Source organism: Harpia harpyja, chromosome Z (assembly GCF_026419915.1).
Source record: "Harpia harpyja isolate bHarHar1 chromosome Z, bHarHar1 primary haplotype, whole genome shotgun sequence".
NCBI lineage: Eukaryota > Metazoa > Chordata > Aves > Accipitriformes > Accipitridae > Harpia > Harpia harpyja.
The window spans coordinates 45,093,284-45,113,070 of NC_068969.1; the positions used below are offsets into that span (position 1 = coordinate 45,093,284).

At 41.4% G+C, this 19,787-nt stretch overlaps 1 protein-coding gene across 6 annotated transcripts in view; it reads right to left on the bottom strand.

Moving 5' to 3' along the window:
- Positions 1 to 889: 889 nt before the first annotated feature.
- Positions 890 to 19,787, bottom strand: part of SEMA6A (semaphorin 6A) — a 115,599-nt gene continuing 96,701 nt past the window's right edge. For all 6 annotated transcript variants that reach the window (XM_052777346.1, XM_052777345.1, XM_052777343.1 and 3 more), the window contains one exon: positions 890 to 4,991. In XM_052777346.1, the coding sequence (XP_052633306.1) occupies positions 3,802 to 4,991 (1,190 nt within the window). In that variant the 3' untranslated portion in view covers positions 890 to 3,801. The remainder of the gene's footprint in view (positions 4,992 to 19,787) is intronic.

Here is a 19,787-nt window from a genome sequence, read left to right on the forward strand (position 1 = left end):
CAAGGCTTTGTGACTTCTCTTTTTAAATCCATCATGTCCCACTCCTTAAGGAAAGCTAGTACTTCACCACTTTCTGTGGAGCCAGTGACAGGGCTATCCATGGTGCAAGGTGAGGGACTGGCATGTATCAGTAAGGATCTAAGTCCAGAACAGGGTGTCCTGACAGGGCAGGAAAGCCCAGGTATGTCCTGACCAAGGGTAAGTTACTGGATCGGATCTTGTGTTTCTACAGGGTCACACAAAACTCCTGTCACAAAAGAAAATCACTAAGCCCAGTAACCAGCGTAACCGAGCGCTTACCCGAACTGTAATGGCTGTGTATAAGTGATCCCCAATTACACAAAATCAATGTGGAGAATGCAGGTATATTTTAACAACTCCCAGGACTAGGGAGATTATATACTCTTTTGTTATTTAACGGTTTACTACCACTTTTTTGCAGAATTAGTCTCAGGCAACATCCTCTAGATCAGGCCCATGAAGCACAATAGATTTATGCCTGCTAAAAGAAAACACAGGCTCCTCCATTATTAATTTGTAAAGCCTGGAGATGAAGTCACATCTGTATGATGATCTATTTTGGTGGACCAAGCGTGCTTAAATCCCAGCCTTGATCTTTTAAACTATCAAGTCTGCCATAAATATTTGATGATGAACAAGCTCATAAAAAGAAAATGCAGAATATGAATAGAGGGAGAGCAAATCCGTGATTCAATTTTTAATTACCATCACCTTACTCGGAAGTCAAGCTCATCTTCCGTAACAGACATAAAGTAACAAATTTCTTTCTTGCCATAACCTGATCTAAATGATCAGCATCACATTGTTTGTATTTTTTTAAGGAAACGGAAAAATCATCACAGAAACAAAAGAACCAGGACACAAGAAATAAGGTAGAACAGTCTGGTTTTATTACCATATGTAATCAAGAGCTTTTATTTCCCCTTTTCTCCTCCTTTTTTCTTTTTCTTTCTTGCCTTTTTTTTTTTTTTTTTACAACATACATTAAGTTGTGAATCAGATGTTAGGGGGATGTGGAAATGAAGGGAAACTGGTGACATCACAATACTTTACAACTTTACAACAAATGAGAGTCTGAATTTGTTGCATCTACCAGTGTATAGCAAGGGTGGAAAGCAAAGGCACACATAGGTTCATGAACACCTCAAAACAGAGGGTGGAAGGGAACTGAGGGTGGGAAAGGACAAAACCAGAAGACCCACTGACTAGAAAATGTGTGTTTCAAGGTCAACCCGGTAACTGATGTGGTGTACATCGCGACAGCAGATCGCTGCACAAGCTGTTGCCATGATCATTTTGTCTCTACATTTTGGGAGAATGCTTTGCAGGGTAGTAACAAGGGGACCTGCGCATTTGGTGCTCCAGGGGTTTGGAGCTTGGTAAAAAGGTTGCAAGTTGGTTCTTTTAACACAAATGACCTTGCTACCTACTGTTTTCAAAGGGTTTTCTGTTTGTTTTTATTAAAACAACAACATTGCTTTGGATACAGATCTATCTACTCCCGTCTGCATAGTTCACTAAGGGTGAACAAAACTGTTTCATAAAAGAAGCCATGATGAAATGAAAGAACATGCGAGCACCCTTGTTACACACTTTGGTCTAGACCATCCAGACTTTATATATACCATCTATAAGCTAATGGACTTAAAATCTGTCTTTTCAATCATTCAGAAACAAAACCAAAACCCTGAAAAACAAATGGAAGTATAAAATTTTAAAAAACAAATTGAAACAGAAACAACCACCTTACTCAAACATACTGTTCAGTAGATATATATATATATATATATAAAAAGCTTAGAAGCGATCCCCATCATTTTTCTACAGTATGTTGACACAGTTATTGTAACAGATTAAAAACACATCTACGTTTTTGCATAAACTGAAAGACTGGAAAGGAACTTACACACCTGCGCGCACACACACACACGCACACACCTGTGTGCGCGCACACTCCCACGCTAGCTACATGCACAGTCACACAAAAGAAACAAAGGAAAAAAAAAATTACGTTTTTCCCCAAAGAAGTATATGCAGCATCCTTCTGGAGCAGCAGGTAGCTACAGCAGGAGCCTGCCTGCCTGTCCTAGCTCCATGTGCACTGCGTGCTGCAGGATGTGCAGCCGGGCTTTCTGCAGGGCTTGGCCCCTCTCACCGGCGCTTGTCCCCAGCCAGGGGACACACCAGCCCCGTGGACAAGGGTGTTGGTCACTTCCCTGCTGCCCAGTGAGAATGATCCCCATGCTGACATGTGGTAAAGGGGGAGCAGGAGGTGGGGGAAGGCAGAATCCCCAGCATGGTGCCTTGGGAGCATCGCTGCTTGTGGGTGGTTTTGAGAGAGGACTTGGCACAGCTAGAAAGTCAAGTTGAAGTGGAGGTTATGGTGCTAGCCTAATTTCTTGGGGGGCACGGGGTTATGACAATAACCACCACGTTGTTCTTTCAATGTCTTTACTCCAGTTCTTGAAGGGGCTTGGAGGAGGAAGGATCAATAAATATTTGCATTACTCAAAGGGGAAAAAGAAAAAGGTTTTACATACTACAGCTCACAAGTATACACAACTGAGGGTGTAAGGCACAAATTTACATGTGGAAGAAAACAGGCTATTCACAGATATATTCCCACGAAAAACCCGTGTGATAAGACCATAATTTATGCATGGTAACAGCCGGCATATTAACTAGTTCACACTGTTTGAGGATTTTGTTTGCCGTCTCACATGCAAGGTGAAATGAGATGGCACATCACAAGCTGGTGCCTTCACAGAAAGTATTAGCTACTGACAAAGCCATGTTGATAGCAATGGTGCACAAATGTGCGGCTTTTAAGAGTTTCTCTTGCAGTTAGAAGTTATGAACTTGCAGTATTTGTTTGTTGCTGTCTTAGGTCAGAGGCCCAGCCAGCTAATTAGCTGAGAGACTTAAATAGATATCCCCTTTTTTTTCAGCTAATCAGGCAGTCCAGGCACAAAGTTCAGAATTCCAGCTCCAACTTATCTAACTCAGTGAATTTATTGGAAAAATAAAAGAGTTTTAATTACTCCAGTTAATGGGTTTCATGTTAAATAGGTATAACTTTCAAGGTACTTCTCTGAAGAGCTGCTCACAGGATGATACGCAGAAGTAATTTCCTTAGGAAAAACAAAAGTTGAACAATAAATAAGAGGAGTTACTTGCGTTAACAGTCACATGTTATTAATTAAAAGAGAAGGGTAGCAGAAATCTATGACATAGTTTGCCCAACATGGCATTTAACTGCTGTAACCAAATGGCTGTAACACTGATGGGCATCATTTCACAGTACCTGCATGTAGTAAACTTCTGCCATTGTTAAGTCAGAGTTAGCTTTATCAATGGATTCTTTTTTTTCTTCTTTTTTTTTCTTTTTAAAATTTGTTTGTTTTTGTAATTATTTATTTTGCTTTTCAGAGCACTCCTTCCCAGTTCAGGAATGCGCTGTGCAGTTGGGGGCGGGGGGTGAAATGTCACAGTCATCTTTCACCTGTGTGCTTTTGGCTCAACGTTTGTGATGGAGGGTTAGTCTTTTGAGCAAGGAACTAGTGGGTTGTGGGGGTGAGTCCTGCAATTGCAAACCTTCAACCATGGGTCATATGGCTCGGGTCTAAAAAAATATTCCACTTTTCCCAGAGAGCAGAAATCCAACACATCTTCAGCTTGCAACAGCCATCTTCTCAGAGGAGCGAGTGATAACAGTTGCAGAACACTGGCTTTCAAGGGCAACCTCTGCTTAATTGCCGCCCCCCCCCCCCCCCGCCCCGATTATGTACACGCATCATTGGGCTTCATGGATGTGGAGAGCGGCGCAAAGGAAGGTTTGGGAGGTACGTCTGGCTTTAGCGAGGGTGTGCGTTTCAACCCTGACCTCGTCAGTGAGTTGTAGGCAGTGAGACTTGGCTGCCGAGATACAGTCACAGCCTGTGCCTGGGCAGCGTGAACTTGTATGGAGTCCACTCGCTGGGGGGCCGGCGGTGGGTTGTCGCCCCGGCCAAAGCTCTGATTGCGGGAAAGATGGGACGAGTTAGAGGAGTTAGTGTTGTTTCTTTTGAGGGTCGACGTCTGGTGACTTCTCGTGAGTGAGTTTGTAGGGTAGCTTCTCTTGTAGTCCACGTTGTAAGCAGAAGAGTGCATCTCCAGCCGCTTGCTCAGGCCACTCTGTGACAGCGAGGTGCTTGGGGGCCCGAGGGAAGCTTCCCGCTGGGGTACTTTTGGTGGCATGCTGTCGAGATTTTCCACCAGGTTAACCCCGTGGCTGGGACTTTTGCTACTGAGATGATCCTTGATAGTTTTGTACTCGAGGGTGGCATTCTGGTCCTCCACAGATACCTGAGCCCCATCACTCATTTTTGGCTGGTCAACGTACTCGTGCTGGTAGCCTTGCTGGGCTATGGGCAGGACCACAACACTGGGAATGTGGCTAGGAGAAGCCCTGAGCGGCAGGTCGGTTGGAATCACGGGCGAGGCCATCGGGGGGATATCTTTTGTGCAGGCATTGATGAGGTTCTGGTTTCTCTCCCACTCCCTGCTGCCACGGCTGGGCTTTCTCTTTTGTTGCAGGGTTGGGGTGGACTCAGGGGTTGGCAGGGCAGCCAGGTCCAGATGGTGCTGGTCAGCTTTGATTAGCATCTTGGCAGTGCTGCCTGGGGTAGCCAGCTTGCCATTGTGCATCAGAGGCGTGAGGATAGCTTCAGGCTTTGGCTCCTTGGACTGAGCATCCCCAAAGAGGCCACTGAGCTTGGTAACACTGCTCATGGAGCCGCGGCGGGAGTGGGTCAGCTCCTTCTCCTTCCTCTGCACAACAGCCACGTCTCTGCGGCGATGGTCGCAGACACAGTACACTATGATTCCTGAAAAGACGGCCCCCATGACAAAAGCAAGAATAACAGCAATGGCTAGCAGGGTGACTGGCACCAGCTGATCATGACCCTTCAGGTAACTCTCACGAATCACTCCTGTAATAAACAGCATATGGTGGTTAAACAAACTAAGGACAGGGAAAAGCTATTTATCATTAACTACTTTGTTCAAAGGCACGCCCTGGGAGGTTTGTTTGTGTTTTGTAAGGTGATTTTTGATCAGCTTGCCCAAATTTGGAGACATACTGTACCTGCCAGCTACATCTAGCATGTGCAGCCTTGGGCTTTCAGTACAGCTTTCAGATCTGGAGTTGAAAACTACAAAGTTCAGGAGGGGAGAGAGAATTTACTTGCAGGGCAAGTGCAATCGGTTTGAAATCCTGGCCCTGGGCAACTCACACTGACTTCAGCAGGTCAGAGCTAGTATTTCTCCTCCTTTGACATACTGCTCATTCCTCCCCTCCCTCCATCCAATCTCTCCTCAGCTAATACCGTATTATTTTTACTATGGTAAACCATTCAAATTGAAAAACCTTTAAAAGGAGGAAAGAAGAGAGAAGCTCTGCAAGTACCAGAGAAGTGCATCCTACATTGTTTAAGGCTGCTTTCTCTGTTCATCATTCTGTTATCTTTGTCATGTGTTTTAAAAGGCAGTGTCACATGCCTGAGCTTCAGGAGGATGCTTAAATAACTATGAAAGATACAAAACAGTGTTGAAATCTGTTGAGCCTGCTAGATGACTGTCCTTGCTATTTTAAGTTTAAAAGCTCTCTCTTGTTCTGAACACATGAATAGGTCGACCTCTGTGCTGAAGCCTATGCTTTCTCATCTGAAAGCCCTGACTCTGAAGGCCTCATTTTGTGGTCCTGTGCTATGGTCAGAGATCATTGTCAGATCTTACTTGGCCCTCCAAGCGCTCGCTGTCAGAGAAAGCATCTTTGGCAGAGTGCACCTTCTCCATCTGAAGTCCCTAATACAGCATTAATTAATACCCTGAATTTCTGAAGAAAGTAGTTTTTTCTGACATAGTTGGGCACCAAGCCAGCAGCACTAATGAAACATAAGCACGGAGCCTCTAGTTTTCTTTTTTTTTCATTTCTGGTTTTGTTCTTAGTGCTTAACAAGGAGCAGCCACAGCCTGACGAGGAGCTGAAGGAACATCTCTCCCACCTCTTTCTCCAGAGAGGGTCCAAGTGCCAGGGCATTAAAAGCTCCACATGCTCTAAGGAAAAGTAATCCTTGTCATTATTACAGGAGAGACAGACAGAAAAATGTACCTCCAAGGCTCTCCTGAGACTTCGTGAAGATAAAAAACTTCCATGTTGCAAATCAACTCCTTCTAGAATAATGTCTTTCCATGTATTTAGCAGAGAAGGTATTAGTGGCCCAGAATTAGAACCAAATGCAAAATATTCCTCAGAAAACTATGATGTCAAAAGAGCATTGAAAAGTTGCCACTATCTCACAGAAACCTTTGGTAAGTATTCTGGCTAGATACAGTTTTGCTTCTATAGCATATATTTTTCTGTCCTCATTTAATTGCAGTGTTTAGGTGGACAGGGGATATTTGCTTACAAGATAGGAACTTTATATTTAAAAGCAAAACAGCTTTTGAAATCATAAGCCCCTGCATGTGACATCACAGCTGGTTGCCATGGAAACTGTTGTGCTGTGACAAATAAAGGATTATGATTTCATGAGGAGAATAAATAGCAAGAGCGGATGATCGTTTAAGAAAGCAAGAGCCTACATTCATATAAATGTCTTAATAGTAAAAAAGTAAAGGGAGGAAAGCAAATCTCAGAAAACAATATATAATTAGAAACAATCTTCAAATTAAGTGTTTCTAAGAGAACCCTCTTTTAAAGCCCAGAAGCTTTTTAAGAGGCAGATTTTTCTATTCTTTGCCATCAGCACTTAAAAAGCAACAGTAGAACCTAGCTCTGTAATTTCAATCCACATGCAAAATTGCTGTATATAGAACAGAAGCACAATCTAGTGGTTACGGCACAGTCAGCAGTAACTACATTTCACTGCAAAGGTGTTGGTCCTCTGTGGACTTTCATCTGTTGATATTTACATGCTAGACTCTGCAGCATTTTGCGATATTTATTTACACTTGTAAAACTATCTGCTGTCATTAACTGGAGAACTGGAAACAGAGTCTTAAGTGGGTGGGAAGGATGGTCAGGGAAGTGTTAAGTCTTACCCAGAAATGCATTGCTGGGCATGAAGTTAAGAAAAGCTTCAACTTAAAAAGCCTAATTTCATGGACACCTTCCATGCACAAACTTCTCAAAGATATGCCCCCTTGAGCACTTAAGTCTAATGTTTTTTGCATGAAAAAGACTCAAAATCCTGCGAAGTGCCTACTTGAGGGTGTAAGCACCTACACCTTTTATGTATAGACTGGGGGAAAAGAGGCTGGAGTGCAGCCCTGCAGAATGGGATCTGGTAGTTTTGGTTGATGATGGTTGGTTGACCTCAATACAGGTCAACAATGTGCCCTTGTGGTCAAAAAGGCCAACTGTATAAAAATATTAGAATGTGTCCAAAGGAGGGCAACAAAGATGGTGAAAAGACTACAGGGCATGACTGATGAGGAGCGGCTGAAGATACAGTTTGTTCAGCTTAGAGAAGAGGAGACCTCATTGCTATCTAAAACTTCCTCATGATGGGGAATGGAGAGGCAAGTGCTGATCTCTCTCTCATGTGTCCAGTGATAGGATGCAAGGGAATGGCTTACAGCTCACATCTGTGCCTGACACTTCCTACTGGCTAAGTGAGGTTGTTCTACACCCTCAGCCTTCTGCTTTAGGCTAAGTCCTACTCTGCGAATGGCAGCCTTAAGCACAAACCTGCATCATTGCATACAAAAGCCATATGAAATCTTCAGTTCTACATTACCAACAGATATTGAATCATTACAACTCACTTTTACAAAATTAACACACAGTTCAGACTGAGCAACCATGTGTGTCCAAGAAAGGGGTAGCTGAAAGGACACACTGCAGGTGTTTTGTCAGCAGAAATTTATGAGGGTCTTAAAACAGCCTGATTCCAGCTAGTTCCTCTTGAGCTCAAACCTTCCTGATATTTATTATGTTTTCTATACTAGAGTTAAAGGATATTTAACATTAGTGGCTTTGCTCTAGGCAGGCAGATCTTCTCAGGACACAATGTCAGGTTAATGATGTAATCTATTTTTTATGATGGATCTCATCCATGTGTCTTTAGTTATGCAAGCAATCCCAACAAGTTTAACTTAAATGAAATAAGATGGGCAAGATTTGACCCTGCATTAATGTTTATGGAACAGATACAATTAAGTAATGAAAAAGTATGAGGAATGTTCAGCACCCGACTGTCATGACCACAGGGGAGGGAAATGTAATACGAAATAGGCTGGTAATTGCAGTCATTGCCAATCAACTTCTCAAGCCCCTAGCATCAGTATTAACTGCCTTCACAGGCTGGGATGAATAAAGAACTGTGTGATCCCAACTATGTCCTCAAAACAAGCCAGTTTGAAAGGAAACAGATAGGACAGTGTTCATGCCACTTTACAGACTGCATTGTGTACACTTTTACCTATTCTGCAGTTCTTAACACCACAGTCCCCAAGGCTCAGTCTAGCATCATTCACTAGCACTCATTATTCAAAGAATTAAAATAAATGGAGAAAATAATCAGAAAAATGTAGGGCCTACATTTTTGAAAGTCAAGTAAAGTATTCGGACTCCCAGCTTTGAGGAAATAGCTGCTATTGAAAAATCTTACAGCTATATATTATCTGACATCTTTCTAAGACATTGTGTACTGGAAAACTGACTGGGCTGGCTGCATAAAATGCTATGGCACCAGACTGTAAAATATGATTGATATAAATATCAGTATATTATTTTTATCTTATATTTAATAATAAAACAATTATTCTAAATTAAATACTTTTACTTTTAAAATATTATGTCTAGCACTTTCTTGTTTGCAATATCTTCTTTCCAAATGTGAAAATACATTGCTTATTTTATGTGGTCTGAACTGCTCATCCATGACTGTTTTGACTGTTTTCTGTAGTGCATGGAGATGTATCACCATGGATAATAACCAGCTATTCTTTGGAAAGGAATATTGTTGACAGAATTACCTGTATTAACATTATACTTGGGAGAGGTCTGGCGGTAAAAATAGTAGTAAAACTGAAAAAGCTTCAAAGACACAGACGAGGTTAAACATTCGCACCTTTGAGGATCAGACCTTCCATGTTGCTAATGCCACAAACATGCTGACACTTATCTATCTCCCTGAAGCCTTCCAGTTAAGTCAAGCTCTGTCCCTTGCAAATCACAACTGGGCTTACGACTTCAGGGTCTTCCCACATGCGATGTACTATTATTTCTGGCCACTACAAGAGCCAGGCTAGTCACCTGATATCCTCCACTTTTCATGGCCATTCTGATTGCTGTAGACAACCTGATCCTTCCTCGTCCACTAACTTTCTGTAATTTCATCCCATGTCCTTTTGTCTCCATCTCCTAACATCACCATTCATTTTCTCAGTCAGTATGCCCTGTCCTGTAACAATCTAGAACATGCAAAATCACCTCTTTTAGTCATCTAATGAAAGAAGACCTGATATGGTATTGTATTATTCTTTTATACATAATTCATTCTTTCTTCCAGTGGAGCTTGTACGTAAGGTACACAGTGTTGACTGGCTGGCTGGTTAAGAGGACATTAAGAAAAATGTTTCCAAACTTTCAAAGTAAGTGTTTCAATTCTGAAATGAGCTAGTGCTTGGCTAAATCACATGAGAAGAGTATTGATCTAGCTTGTTCATTAAAGGTAGCTGGGGAAAAAGAAAGGAGATGTTAAATTTTATATCAATAATACATATACTTTTTCTAAAGTTCTGGAAAAAGTGAGAAGCAGACTGTTGAATTGTCTCTGGGTGAAAATAGGAGAGAAAAGAAAAGACCAGAGGTGATACAATGATATAGATCTACTGTATACTAAATCATCATAAGCAGAGAGGGGATGAGGCTTCTTATTTTCACCAATTAACAAAAGTATTCAAGGGTTAGGACTGTACCTGTATATCTGCTAAAAAACAAGTTAAAAAGCAAGATGTGCACAGTGCTGAAAGTGTTATCGCATGAAAATGCTGATGAAGCTATTCTGGGCATGTTCTGCTCCTTCTAATTCTAACAGGAAAGAACTTCTGAGGGCAGAAATGTAATTAGGATGAAATAATCACAAAGGAATAGAGTTCATCATTCTAAAGAATACATGGCATGAGCATTGAAGCATTTACTCCTTTTCCTGCTTCACTTTTCAGCAAAAATTCCCACTCTGATCCGTGATCAGAAATGTAACAAAGTCAGGGAATAAGTGTCAACCAGAACAGAGAAAAGAGGTAGAAATATTTAGATAATGTATATGTTTTCAAATTGTCTAAAGGAATTCATCCCTGACTGCTTAAGGAGCTAGCCAAAGCAATTTCTAGACACTGTGCAGTATCTTTGAGAATGCTGGAGGAAGTATGAGCATCAAGAGCTCTGGAAAAGGACAAACACATTACCTGCCTTTGAGATGAGCTGAAGGGAGGACCTAACACAAGACAGACCTGCCAGTGCAGTTTTTAGAATGCGAATGACAATAGAACAAGTGATTCAACAATCAATTTTATGAGCATCCAAAGGATGATAAAGTAATTATAAAAAAACCAACAAAGCAAATATGCCAAAATTAAATTACATTAAACCAGATAAAGTTCCTTTCTTGACAGGAGAAAGGCTTACTTTTTATGGGGAAACATTAAGTATGATACCCTTTGACTTCTGTGAAGTCTTTGACCTATTTTCTCAGAAGCAAATGAAAGTGAGCTAAAACCTGATAAAAAGCTGCAGTTGGAAAGTACTGATCAAAGGTCTACCTGGAAAGAGATCTGAAGTAAGGTGTGTGTCTCAGGAGAACAGGAATTAACACGCATCTGCAGAAAGGAGACCTCAACTCCAGAGGCCCAGCAAAAGAGACCTCAACTCCAGAGGCCCAGCAAAAGAGCTGTGTCCTTTTAGCATGTACAGTGTAAAAAAGAACATCCCATGATGAAGCCTAAATTTCTTTGTCTCACCTGTGACCAGGGACAGGGATGGCAGAACATCAAGAAGAGCCCCACAATCACATGCTTCTACGCCTAGGTTCTGGCGTATGCTTTGGAGTGATCACAAACTGAAATTCCAGATTATAACCATCATAACTGCTTGATGAAAGAAAATGAACACCAAATGACTTCCCAGTTTGAACAGCTTAATGTGAGGCTGTTTTAGTGATACAGTAGTCCAAACGCTGCCTTCTTTCACAACCAAGCTGAAGTCAGTGAGAATAACTCACAGGGCAGAGAGCAGTACCTGGTCCTGTAGCTACAAGTTCCCATGTGTAAATAACTAGTTACCTGTCACCAAAAATAATGCCTTTCAGTTTGAGCATTACAGTTAGCTGTAATGTGGAGACAAAGACACCTCTGCCCCAGAAATGATTTATGGCTGTGAGAGGTGTATCCTGTACAATGAGATGACCACATGCCATGTGCACCAACACTCTGTGATGACCTCTGCAGGGAGCTGTCATTGTCTATACTTTCTAAAGTTGCCTGCAACAGATGGTAAACTAATAACCCAAAATGGTGGCACACACCAAGCCGAAACACAGAAGTGGGAAATGACGAATGATGTTTTGGCAGGGAAGTAAGGGAATAACTATCAGGGAATAAGGTATTATTTACGTCACACATTTACCACACATTAACAGAAGTCATGGAGTGAGTGTCATTGCTGTCTTAAACTTCACCTCTCTAGCTAAATGGGAATGACCCCACTTCTATCTCCAGCACCTACAAAATCACTTGAGACTTTCCACAGAACAAGTCATTGTTCTAGAAAGGTACAATGGTTTCTTTACTGTTGTTATTTGAGGGGAAAACCTTGCAGTTAATTTAATTCTTCAGTGCAAGCTTCTCTGTATGATGTATGTCTCCCTCTGCTTAGACGTGCAAGAAACGCTGGTATAGACTCATTATGAATGGAGGTTTTTATGGGCTTCAGAATATCTTTTTTAAATACCACTGAATAGGTTTTCAACATGTGTCTCCAGGTGTTAGAACTGTGTTTACAGGCAGTCTCATGCTGCTAAAAGACTATTTCAGCCTGGAAAATCCCTGCAGGTATTAACAAGGTTTCTCCCTCCTTTTTAACCAGCAATAGGAATAAAAAAAATTCAGATGAATTTAGACTGGACACACAGATTTAAAGTGATATCAAATTCAGGAATGACCAGAGTCTATCATGCATTTCTGAGATCTTATCTCACGTTTTTCTTGAAGGAATAATTTCAAGGCTTGACATAAACCAACCGCATTATAATCCCAATGATTTGATGTTGCCACTTTATTGGAACTGCTTTGCTGAAAACAGTAAGTAAGCTTTTTCCTTCATCTTCCTTCTGGCTGCAAGGACTCGTTCTGCTGACTCAGTGCAATTCTACCCAGTATCTGCTTTTCTGGATTCTTGGTGTCACCAGCTAGAAAAAAACAGCTCAAACATTCATAGTTAAAGCTGCTGGCATATGCTTTTTTTCCCCCTCCCCTTGCAGTAAAGCAGTATTGTTGATTTATAAAGGTCTGCAACTGTAAGTTTTGCATGACTCTGCTGAGAAGAGCAATCCATCTCCCCACAGATATTGCCCTATGGCTCTCAAAGCCAACTGGCTAGCCCAAGCTAGCAGTCTGAGATGATACACAGCAAACAAAAAGGACATGCATGTGCTTGGAGAGAAGAATGAATTTGGTAAAGAAAAAACCTTCAATTACAAGAGGCCTGGGGATCATTGGAAGTATGAGGAGAAATCGTACTTCAGAACTATGAAAAGAAAATCGATATATAACGTGCCTGAAGTAACACGTAACAAAGCCTTGAAAAGGATCTAAACAATCAGATCAGCCACAGTGGCCTCTGTCTGGGCTTTTTGGCCCTTAATCAGACATACTTCAGAAGCAATCCCTCCAGGATAGGTTCATCTATTGATCTCTAAGGGTGGTTTTATTTCTCCTTTCAACTGGTCCAAATTATATTACTTCTCTCCACTTTTGATGAATGACTGTCAACATGACTCTCTGTAGAAAAAAGGTGGTTGTAACTTACTAAAGGAGGGGAGATCAACAGGTAGCTTTGTTCTCAATGGGAAGATGGAGAACTCCACAATGTCCATATGAGATAACCTGTCAATCTTGACATAACATTTTCAGAATGGATTTCAATTATCTGTTTTTAGTTTGATTATAAGCCTGCAATCCAATTTTTCTGCATGCCACAACACCCATGCAAAACCTACGTGATGGCCACACTTGTGAATTTTGAGAAATTAGAAACAAGCAGTTCTTTTTTGAAAGGGATTATTACAGATGGAAATTACAAGATCTGAACCAGCAAGTTCATGCTCAGACAACTCCCATCCCCACTGAAACGAAGGGGAGGCAGACCTGAAAAAGACTGGAATAGCAAGCTCTTAGAGCTTTTTAAATTGCGTTACTTCTAAGCAGTATCTCTGTAAATAAACCAGTTTATTAAGTTTGCAGGTGTGGGAGAAGATTTGAGATACACAGCCTCCTGGATCTATATTGTAACAATGAAAGTCATTACAGTCCTGAAGCCAGCCTGATTTTATTTGTCCCAGTGGCTCGGCTCAAGGCCAGCTCTTGCACTAGAAGCACTTGCTTGACAACCTTTCTCCCACTGGCAGGTGGTATGCAGTAGCTGGTAATTTTGAACTTCCCTGACTTCAGTACTTTCCTTCACCTCTCACCCTTTCCCAGTGAGCACTGATAATTTTAGATGCCTCTGTGTGATGGGGAATAAGCAGACATAGCAGGTCCTTTAAAAAAGTAAAACACAGGCATTCACAGTAGTTAAAACAAGATGTATAAAATCCAAACGTCAAGGAAAATTAATTCTTTTATAGCTTGTCTCAGCAGAGGCAAACTTTATGCTGCTTTGCATCTTAAAACACAAATTTCCTTTAAAGTCTGCTGCATTTCCTCTAATGACGTAAAAAAAGCTCAGTGCACATTCTGGGACCTTTCTACTATGCCTGGGATGAGCTTAAACATATCCAGCTGCTCTTTATTAGTTTACTTTAGGGGATCTTTCACAGCTGGGCTAAACCAGATTTACATATGTTTGGCTGAATATGCATGATTTCAGGGCTCCAGAGAAGTTGTTGTAGCCTGCAAAGTGAATCTCTCATCCTCACAGTTCCCATTTCACTGCATGGAGTTCCTCTGATGGTGCAGAACAAATGCTGGTTGTTTTTTTTTGTTGTTTTTTTTTTTTTGTTGTTGGTTTTTTTCTTTTTCTTTTCCTCCTGTGGGTATTATGTATTCTGGGCAGCCCAGTGCCTTTCTAGAAGCAGTTTTTATGAACAGTGTCAAGGATAGGGAAGCTGTCACTGAGAAATTCTGTGGCTTTTCCTCTCCTTTTTTACAGCCTGTTTTGAACTATGGCCTTTCTGTGCAACAGGGAAAAGTGAAGTTTGCTGAATGTCAACATAAGCAGCTCTGCTTAGCAGGCTGAAGCTCAAAGCACCCTGATGAAAGAATTGGGGTTAAATTTCAAACACTGCATATGACCTAAAAGTAAAAATTGTTTCCTCATCAGCTCTGATCTTCTTTAAGGACAGAAAAATGGAAATGCTAGTTTTGAGCTACTAGCGTGACTGAACACATCACAGCTGAACTAAGAAAGGAGCCATCTATTAAACATCCAAGACATTTAAATAGTAAGACTGTACCCTATACATCCTATTCCCTGAGGTCCCTGGAAATGACTATTAAACTGCTGAACAACTATGTGACCAAGCCAACAATGTTTACTCCTGCACATAGACTGTATTTCTTAGGGATAGTCCTTCTGCCCACAGCTGTGTTGCTGGTGCACTTTAGGAGCATGGCTGGACCACATGTTAGGCCTGCTCTAACACAGAGGAAGGATGAAACCTCTTTTGTCGTTAAAACGCCAGCACTGTATATTTTGTGACAGAAAGCAAACACTGTGGATTAACTCTTCATTTCTCCTACACTCATGAACACTGCAGGTGTAGTCAAAAGACCTGGACTTAAGAATTAAAACATGTCCCCAAGTGATCAATAAAAGACAAGACTGCTTCTTCTAGAAATATTTGCAGGGCTGGTGTTGTAGGCAAAAAATAGCTTATACAGGTCTGTTGTTAGGTTTATCATTTCCCTCTGCACTGCAGTCCCATAGCCTCATCTGCCTTTGAATACATTAAGTGACTGAGGAATTGCAATGCGTTTGAAACACTGGCCATAACAGCAAGAATAATTGTACCGCTAGTTGTTTTTCTGTATCTCACTACTCTTCCAATACAAATATCAGAAGCCTTCTTTCCTCTCAGTTACATTCATTCGAATCCACAGTATCTCCAGTAAACCAAGCATGGTTACTCCAGCCATATCCTGAGGTAAAAGATGGCATTTCCCTGATGGAATTCTTGTCCTGGCGCTGCTATCATCTGTCTCTCCCTTCATTTTCTATCTCCAGTGGTGGCTTCTTTCATGCATTTTTCTGTCTGTCAAATTTATAGTTCTCTGCATTTTTTAACCTGATTTTTTTTTATCACCTCCCCACGTTGCAGGCACTGCATGTACATTTACACTTTGGTGCCATAACTTCATTGATGTTTCCTGTCTGTGCATTTTTTAACATGCTCAGTGATCACTATGGCCAGTCTGCTTCCCTGGGTGAGGTGAACCTGTAGCTTCATCGCAGAAGACATACTTTGGCAAGCAGGTACCTGCCCCAGCTCCAAGAAAGCTACCCTGGGGCCAGCAGCAACCTAACCACAGTAGTGTGTGCAAACCAGTGTCTTCTCCAACATACATTCAAACCCAATCCAGACACACTCTTGACTGTCCAGTGACAGGCCAGGTAGACATACCTGTGTATTTGCTTTATCACACATCTCACAAACAGCAGTGTTTCTGCAATACAACTCCCCTAGCCTTCCACTCAGTTCTGGTACTGGATCAAATCTCTGTTTTCTGGATTTACTGTAGTGTTTGTTCAGTTTCTGCTTATGCTCTTCCTTTAAGCCACTATTTTCCACTGCTGCAGGCAAACCAGGCAGCTTGCACTGCTAGTTAATCAACATGAAGGTAGGTGCTATAACAAGGAACATGACTGGCTTTTTCGTATCTGTAGACTGGTTCTCAAGATATGTTTACTGATCTACAGATATACATACTTCCATGTGAAAGGTTAAAGCCTCATTTTTTTCCTAGCATTGGGACCCTCACAAATTTTATCACAATCTCTCTTCTCTCAGGGATACATATTTATTCCCTCTCCTTCTTTCTAAACACAGTGTAGGTGAGACCAAACCTTTCAGGGAAGCACAGCTGATGTTATCAAGTTGTCTTGCCATGAGTAAGTAGAGATAAACTGTATTGTCTTTCCAGGTCTTGATGCTGGGTATATGAAAGTACCCGCTGATTTGATATTAGTAATTTAGTTCAATGAGTGAGAGCTGCACACTGAGATACACAAATCCCGCTGGGTATGGAAAGTTAATTGGTCTTACTGGATGACTGCCTCAGGGCATTGCCTGTAGCTTGGTCATATTTAGACAAAAAGCATATAGAGTGCTGCAGGACTGTAAGACCTCTTTAAGACACTGAATAGAGACTAGTGTTTTGTAGAGATAAAGCCAAATGCTATCTGCAAAAAAAAAGCAGTGCTCTTTATGTTCTTTATTATGAGCCATGATTGCCCAAACCTCTGGGCAGCCTCTGTGGTGAATGCAAGAGGTTCAGTAGGGAGAGCAGGCAGAAGAAGGGACAGAGGGCACTCCTGCTCTGATTGGGACTCATTCAGCAACGAATACACATGGAGAATTGTTGAACTGTTTGATGGGAGCTATAAGCTGGTTGCAGGAATTAAAATTTCTCAAGTGCTGACCACAGGCTCAAAGAAATTACCAACGGCCTTTTCTGCACCACACGACAAGACCACTTCTGTTAGCTTCTTTAAAAACAAGTGGTACTCAGTGTTTACCCAGCATTATGGCTTCTGTCTCACTCACGCTGCTTGCTTCCAAACAGGAACTCAGTATAGTTTTCTGGCTTAAAAAATACGGAAACACCTGGAAAATATGTGCTCCTCAAAAGACATCTGGAATTATTTTAATGAAGGCTTCGGTGTGCTGCTGTTCAGGAGGTGTTTCTGTGCACGCTTAAATTCCCTGTCTGTGCTGGTACTGTTTGTGTTTAGGAATTGCAGATCTTTCAGGCTCTCCAAAAAAACCCCTCTGTTTCTTTCTACAGGAACAAGATAGTGAATAACAGTAGCTTTGTAGGGCTTAAAAAATGTGCCTGCTTCCCTCCCTTTTTTTTAACAGCTGTTCTTTTATTTTCTATCACAATTGTGGGTAAGATGGGATGGAGCATGAACAAGATGGCATATTACTGACAGCATGCAGCTGGTGTTATTTTCCAATTAAAAAAATCCTTGTTGGGCATATGAAAGAACTGTCTAGTTCATGCCCAGTTGTGATAATGCTATCAAGCTGCACCTTCATCTGAGATTTTATTTCACAGAAGATAGCAATGTTTGGTTGCTGGTGGGAGAACTACAGTTTAATATCCAGGGCTAACCACTTTGGTAGATGTGGGAGGCTGGAACTGGTCTGGAGGCTATCCACTGAGACTCACTATTTCAGAGTGTTACAGGTATTCTTCCTGGCCAATACAAAGTTGGTGATGAATGTGCTGTTAGCCATTTCCAAATGTTTGCTGAGTTGTACAGCTGTGCCAGAAATGCCTCTTAATGCTTCCTGAGCAACTTCTCTATAAACTGCCCTAAGCTCTTCTAATGCCAATGGAGCTGTTAAAATCTACTTCAGCAGGGACTCTGACTTACTCTGATCTGCTGGGGCAAGGAGAGCTGTCAGACTATCAGCTGGTGGTTGAAGTGCTCATCAGTCACAGCACCAATGCTCAATGTATACGGAGTTGTCTGTGTGTTTAGTTGCCTAACTGTGACAAGTCTCTTCTGGGTATGAGGGACTGAGATTTTTCAAGAACTTACAGCTTGGCCAATGAAGTTCTTTTTTCCCCTCACAGAAATGTCAGGATGCACATGTTTGATATAATAGTAAATTTGCACTATCATCTGCTTCAAAACCTCTCAATAAAATGCCCTTGAGACTCCTTTTTGTAACATGACAATAACAACATATTTTTCCCTATCCTCTTTCTCAGCTACTGGCACAGAAAATCTTAGAACACATGATTAAAGTCTAGCAAAAATCATAGCAACAGTAATTGGATACCAGAGACTAGAGTGTCTCACTGAATGACTATTAAAGAGCTCGAAGTAACACCTGCCTAAACACCTGACTAAACTAAGGATATTCATAGGAATGACTACTTTCCAAATGCAATGACATTTGTTATCTGTATTTAATGTTCAATAAAATTAACATGGCAAAATCTAAATTATGCCCTCTCCGGGTTTTTCTTTTTTTAATTAACTGCATGCTGTTAATCAGTAAGCACCAGCCCATCCTGACATAAAGAATTAAGCTCGCCTTTTTGACAGTCTTAAAGAAAACTAAGAAAAAACAGGAAAAGGGTCAGTCAGGATCCTTCCTACATACTGAACGGGATGTTGATACCATTCACTAAAAGGTTATCTATATGAGAAGAATGTAGGTGGTGTTTTGTACAGAGCCATGTAATTAAAGAGTTCACAGTCCGCAAATCATATTAAAAGTGCTCTGAACCAGGACCGTCAAAGTTTAGGTTGTTGTAAAATTACCACAGGACATCTTACCTATTAATTAATACAATTGTTGAAACTAGGCACATCCTATATGAGAAAAATTAATTATTCAAATATCTTTAACAGCATACTGACATTTTAATTGTACACTGGCATTAACACCAAAAGGTGCTTTAAGCATCTTTCAGCTACTAGATTTTCTGCTCTTAAATCCCTTCAAATTTCAAAGCAGTTTCAGAAATCTCCTATTTAAAGGGCTAGGTTGCCCTCCCAATTCAGCATCTTTGCATGGCACAACATCTCCCTATACTCAATACAAACGCCACAAAATTGAAACTGGGTGTTACTTAACATCCTGTTCACCAATTATGCTTTGCTATTTCCAGATAGAGTAGTGGCCCTGTGTGGCCAGCATACCCTACAGCAAATTCCCAGCTCTTGATAAATATGTCAGTGCTACAAGGGTCAAACAAGAGCATGAGGCAGTCTGTGTTCCTCCACCGAGCTGTCCTCACCGGGTGACTGTGGATGAATGCAGCTGGGGATCTAGTCCATCACACAATAGCTCTAATGGCCTGAACCCTGAGCAGCTGCCTTGACAAATTAGACGTGGCCTCTTTTATTGAAAAAGCAGATCAAGGTCCTGGGGCAATGACAGTTTTTCTCTGTTTTAGTAAGACAAGGTTCTACTGCTCATTGCAGCCTGGAAACAGATAGCCTGACTCTCAGTCTATGCAGGCGGACAATTACAGGTCAAGGACACCTGCTGTTTCCGGCAGCCACATTTGACATTTGATGAGCTCTATTTAAACTTCACCCTTCTTTTATTTGTAGGATCCAGTAATCTGGGGACAGAAAAGCTCTGTTGATCGTTTTCATACCCAGCAGTTGCACATTGACACAACCTCTTCTATTACCAATGACGGTTTTTTTTCGCTACTAAATAGCAAATGGCTCTTGGGTCTAATCTTGCTCCTCACGTTTCCACTTCTGCTAGTCAATCTGAAATCCAAACTGTTAGTGAAACGTAGAAATATTT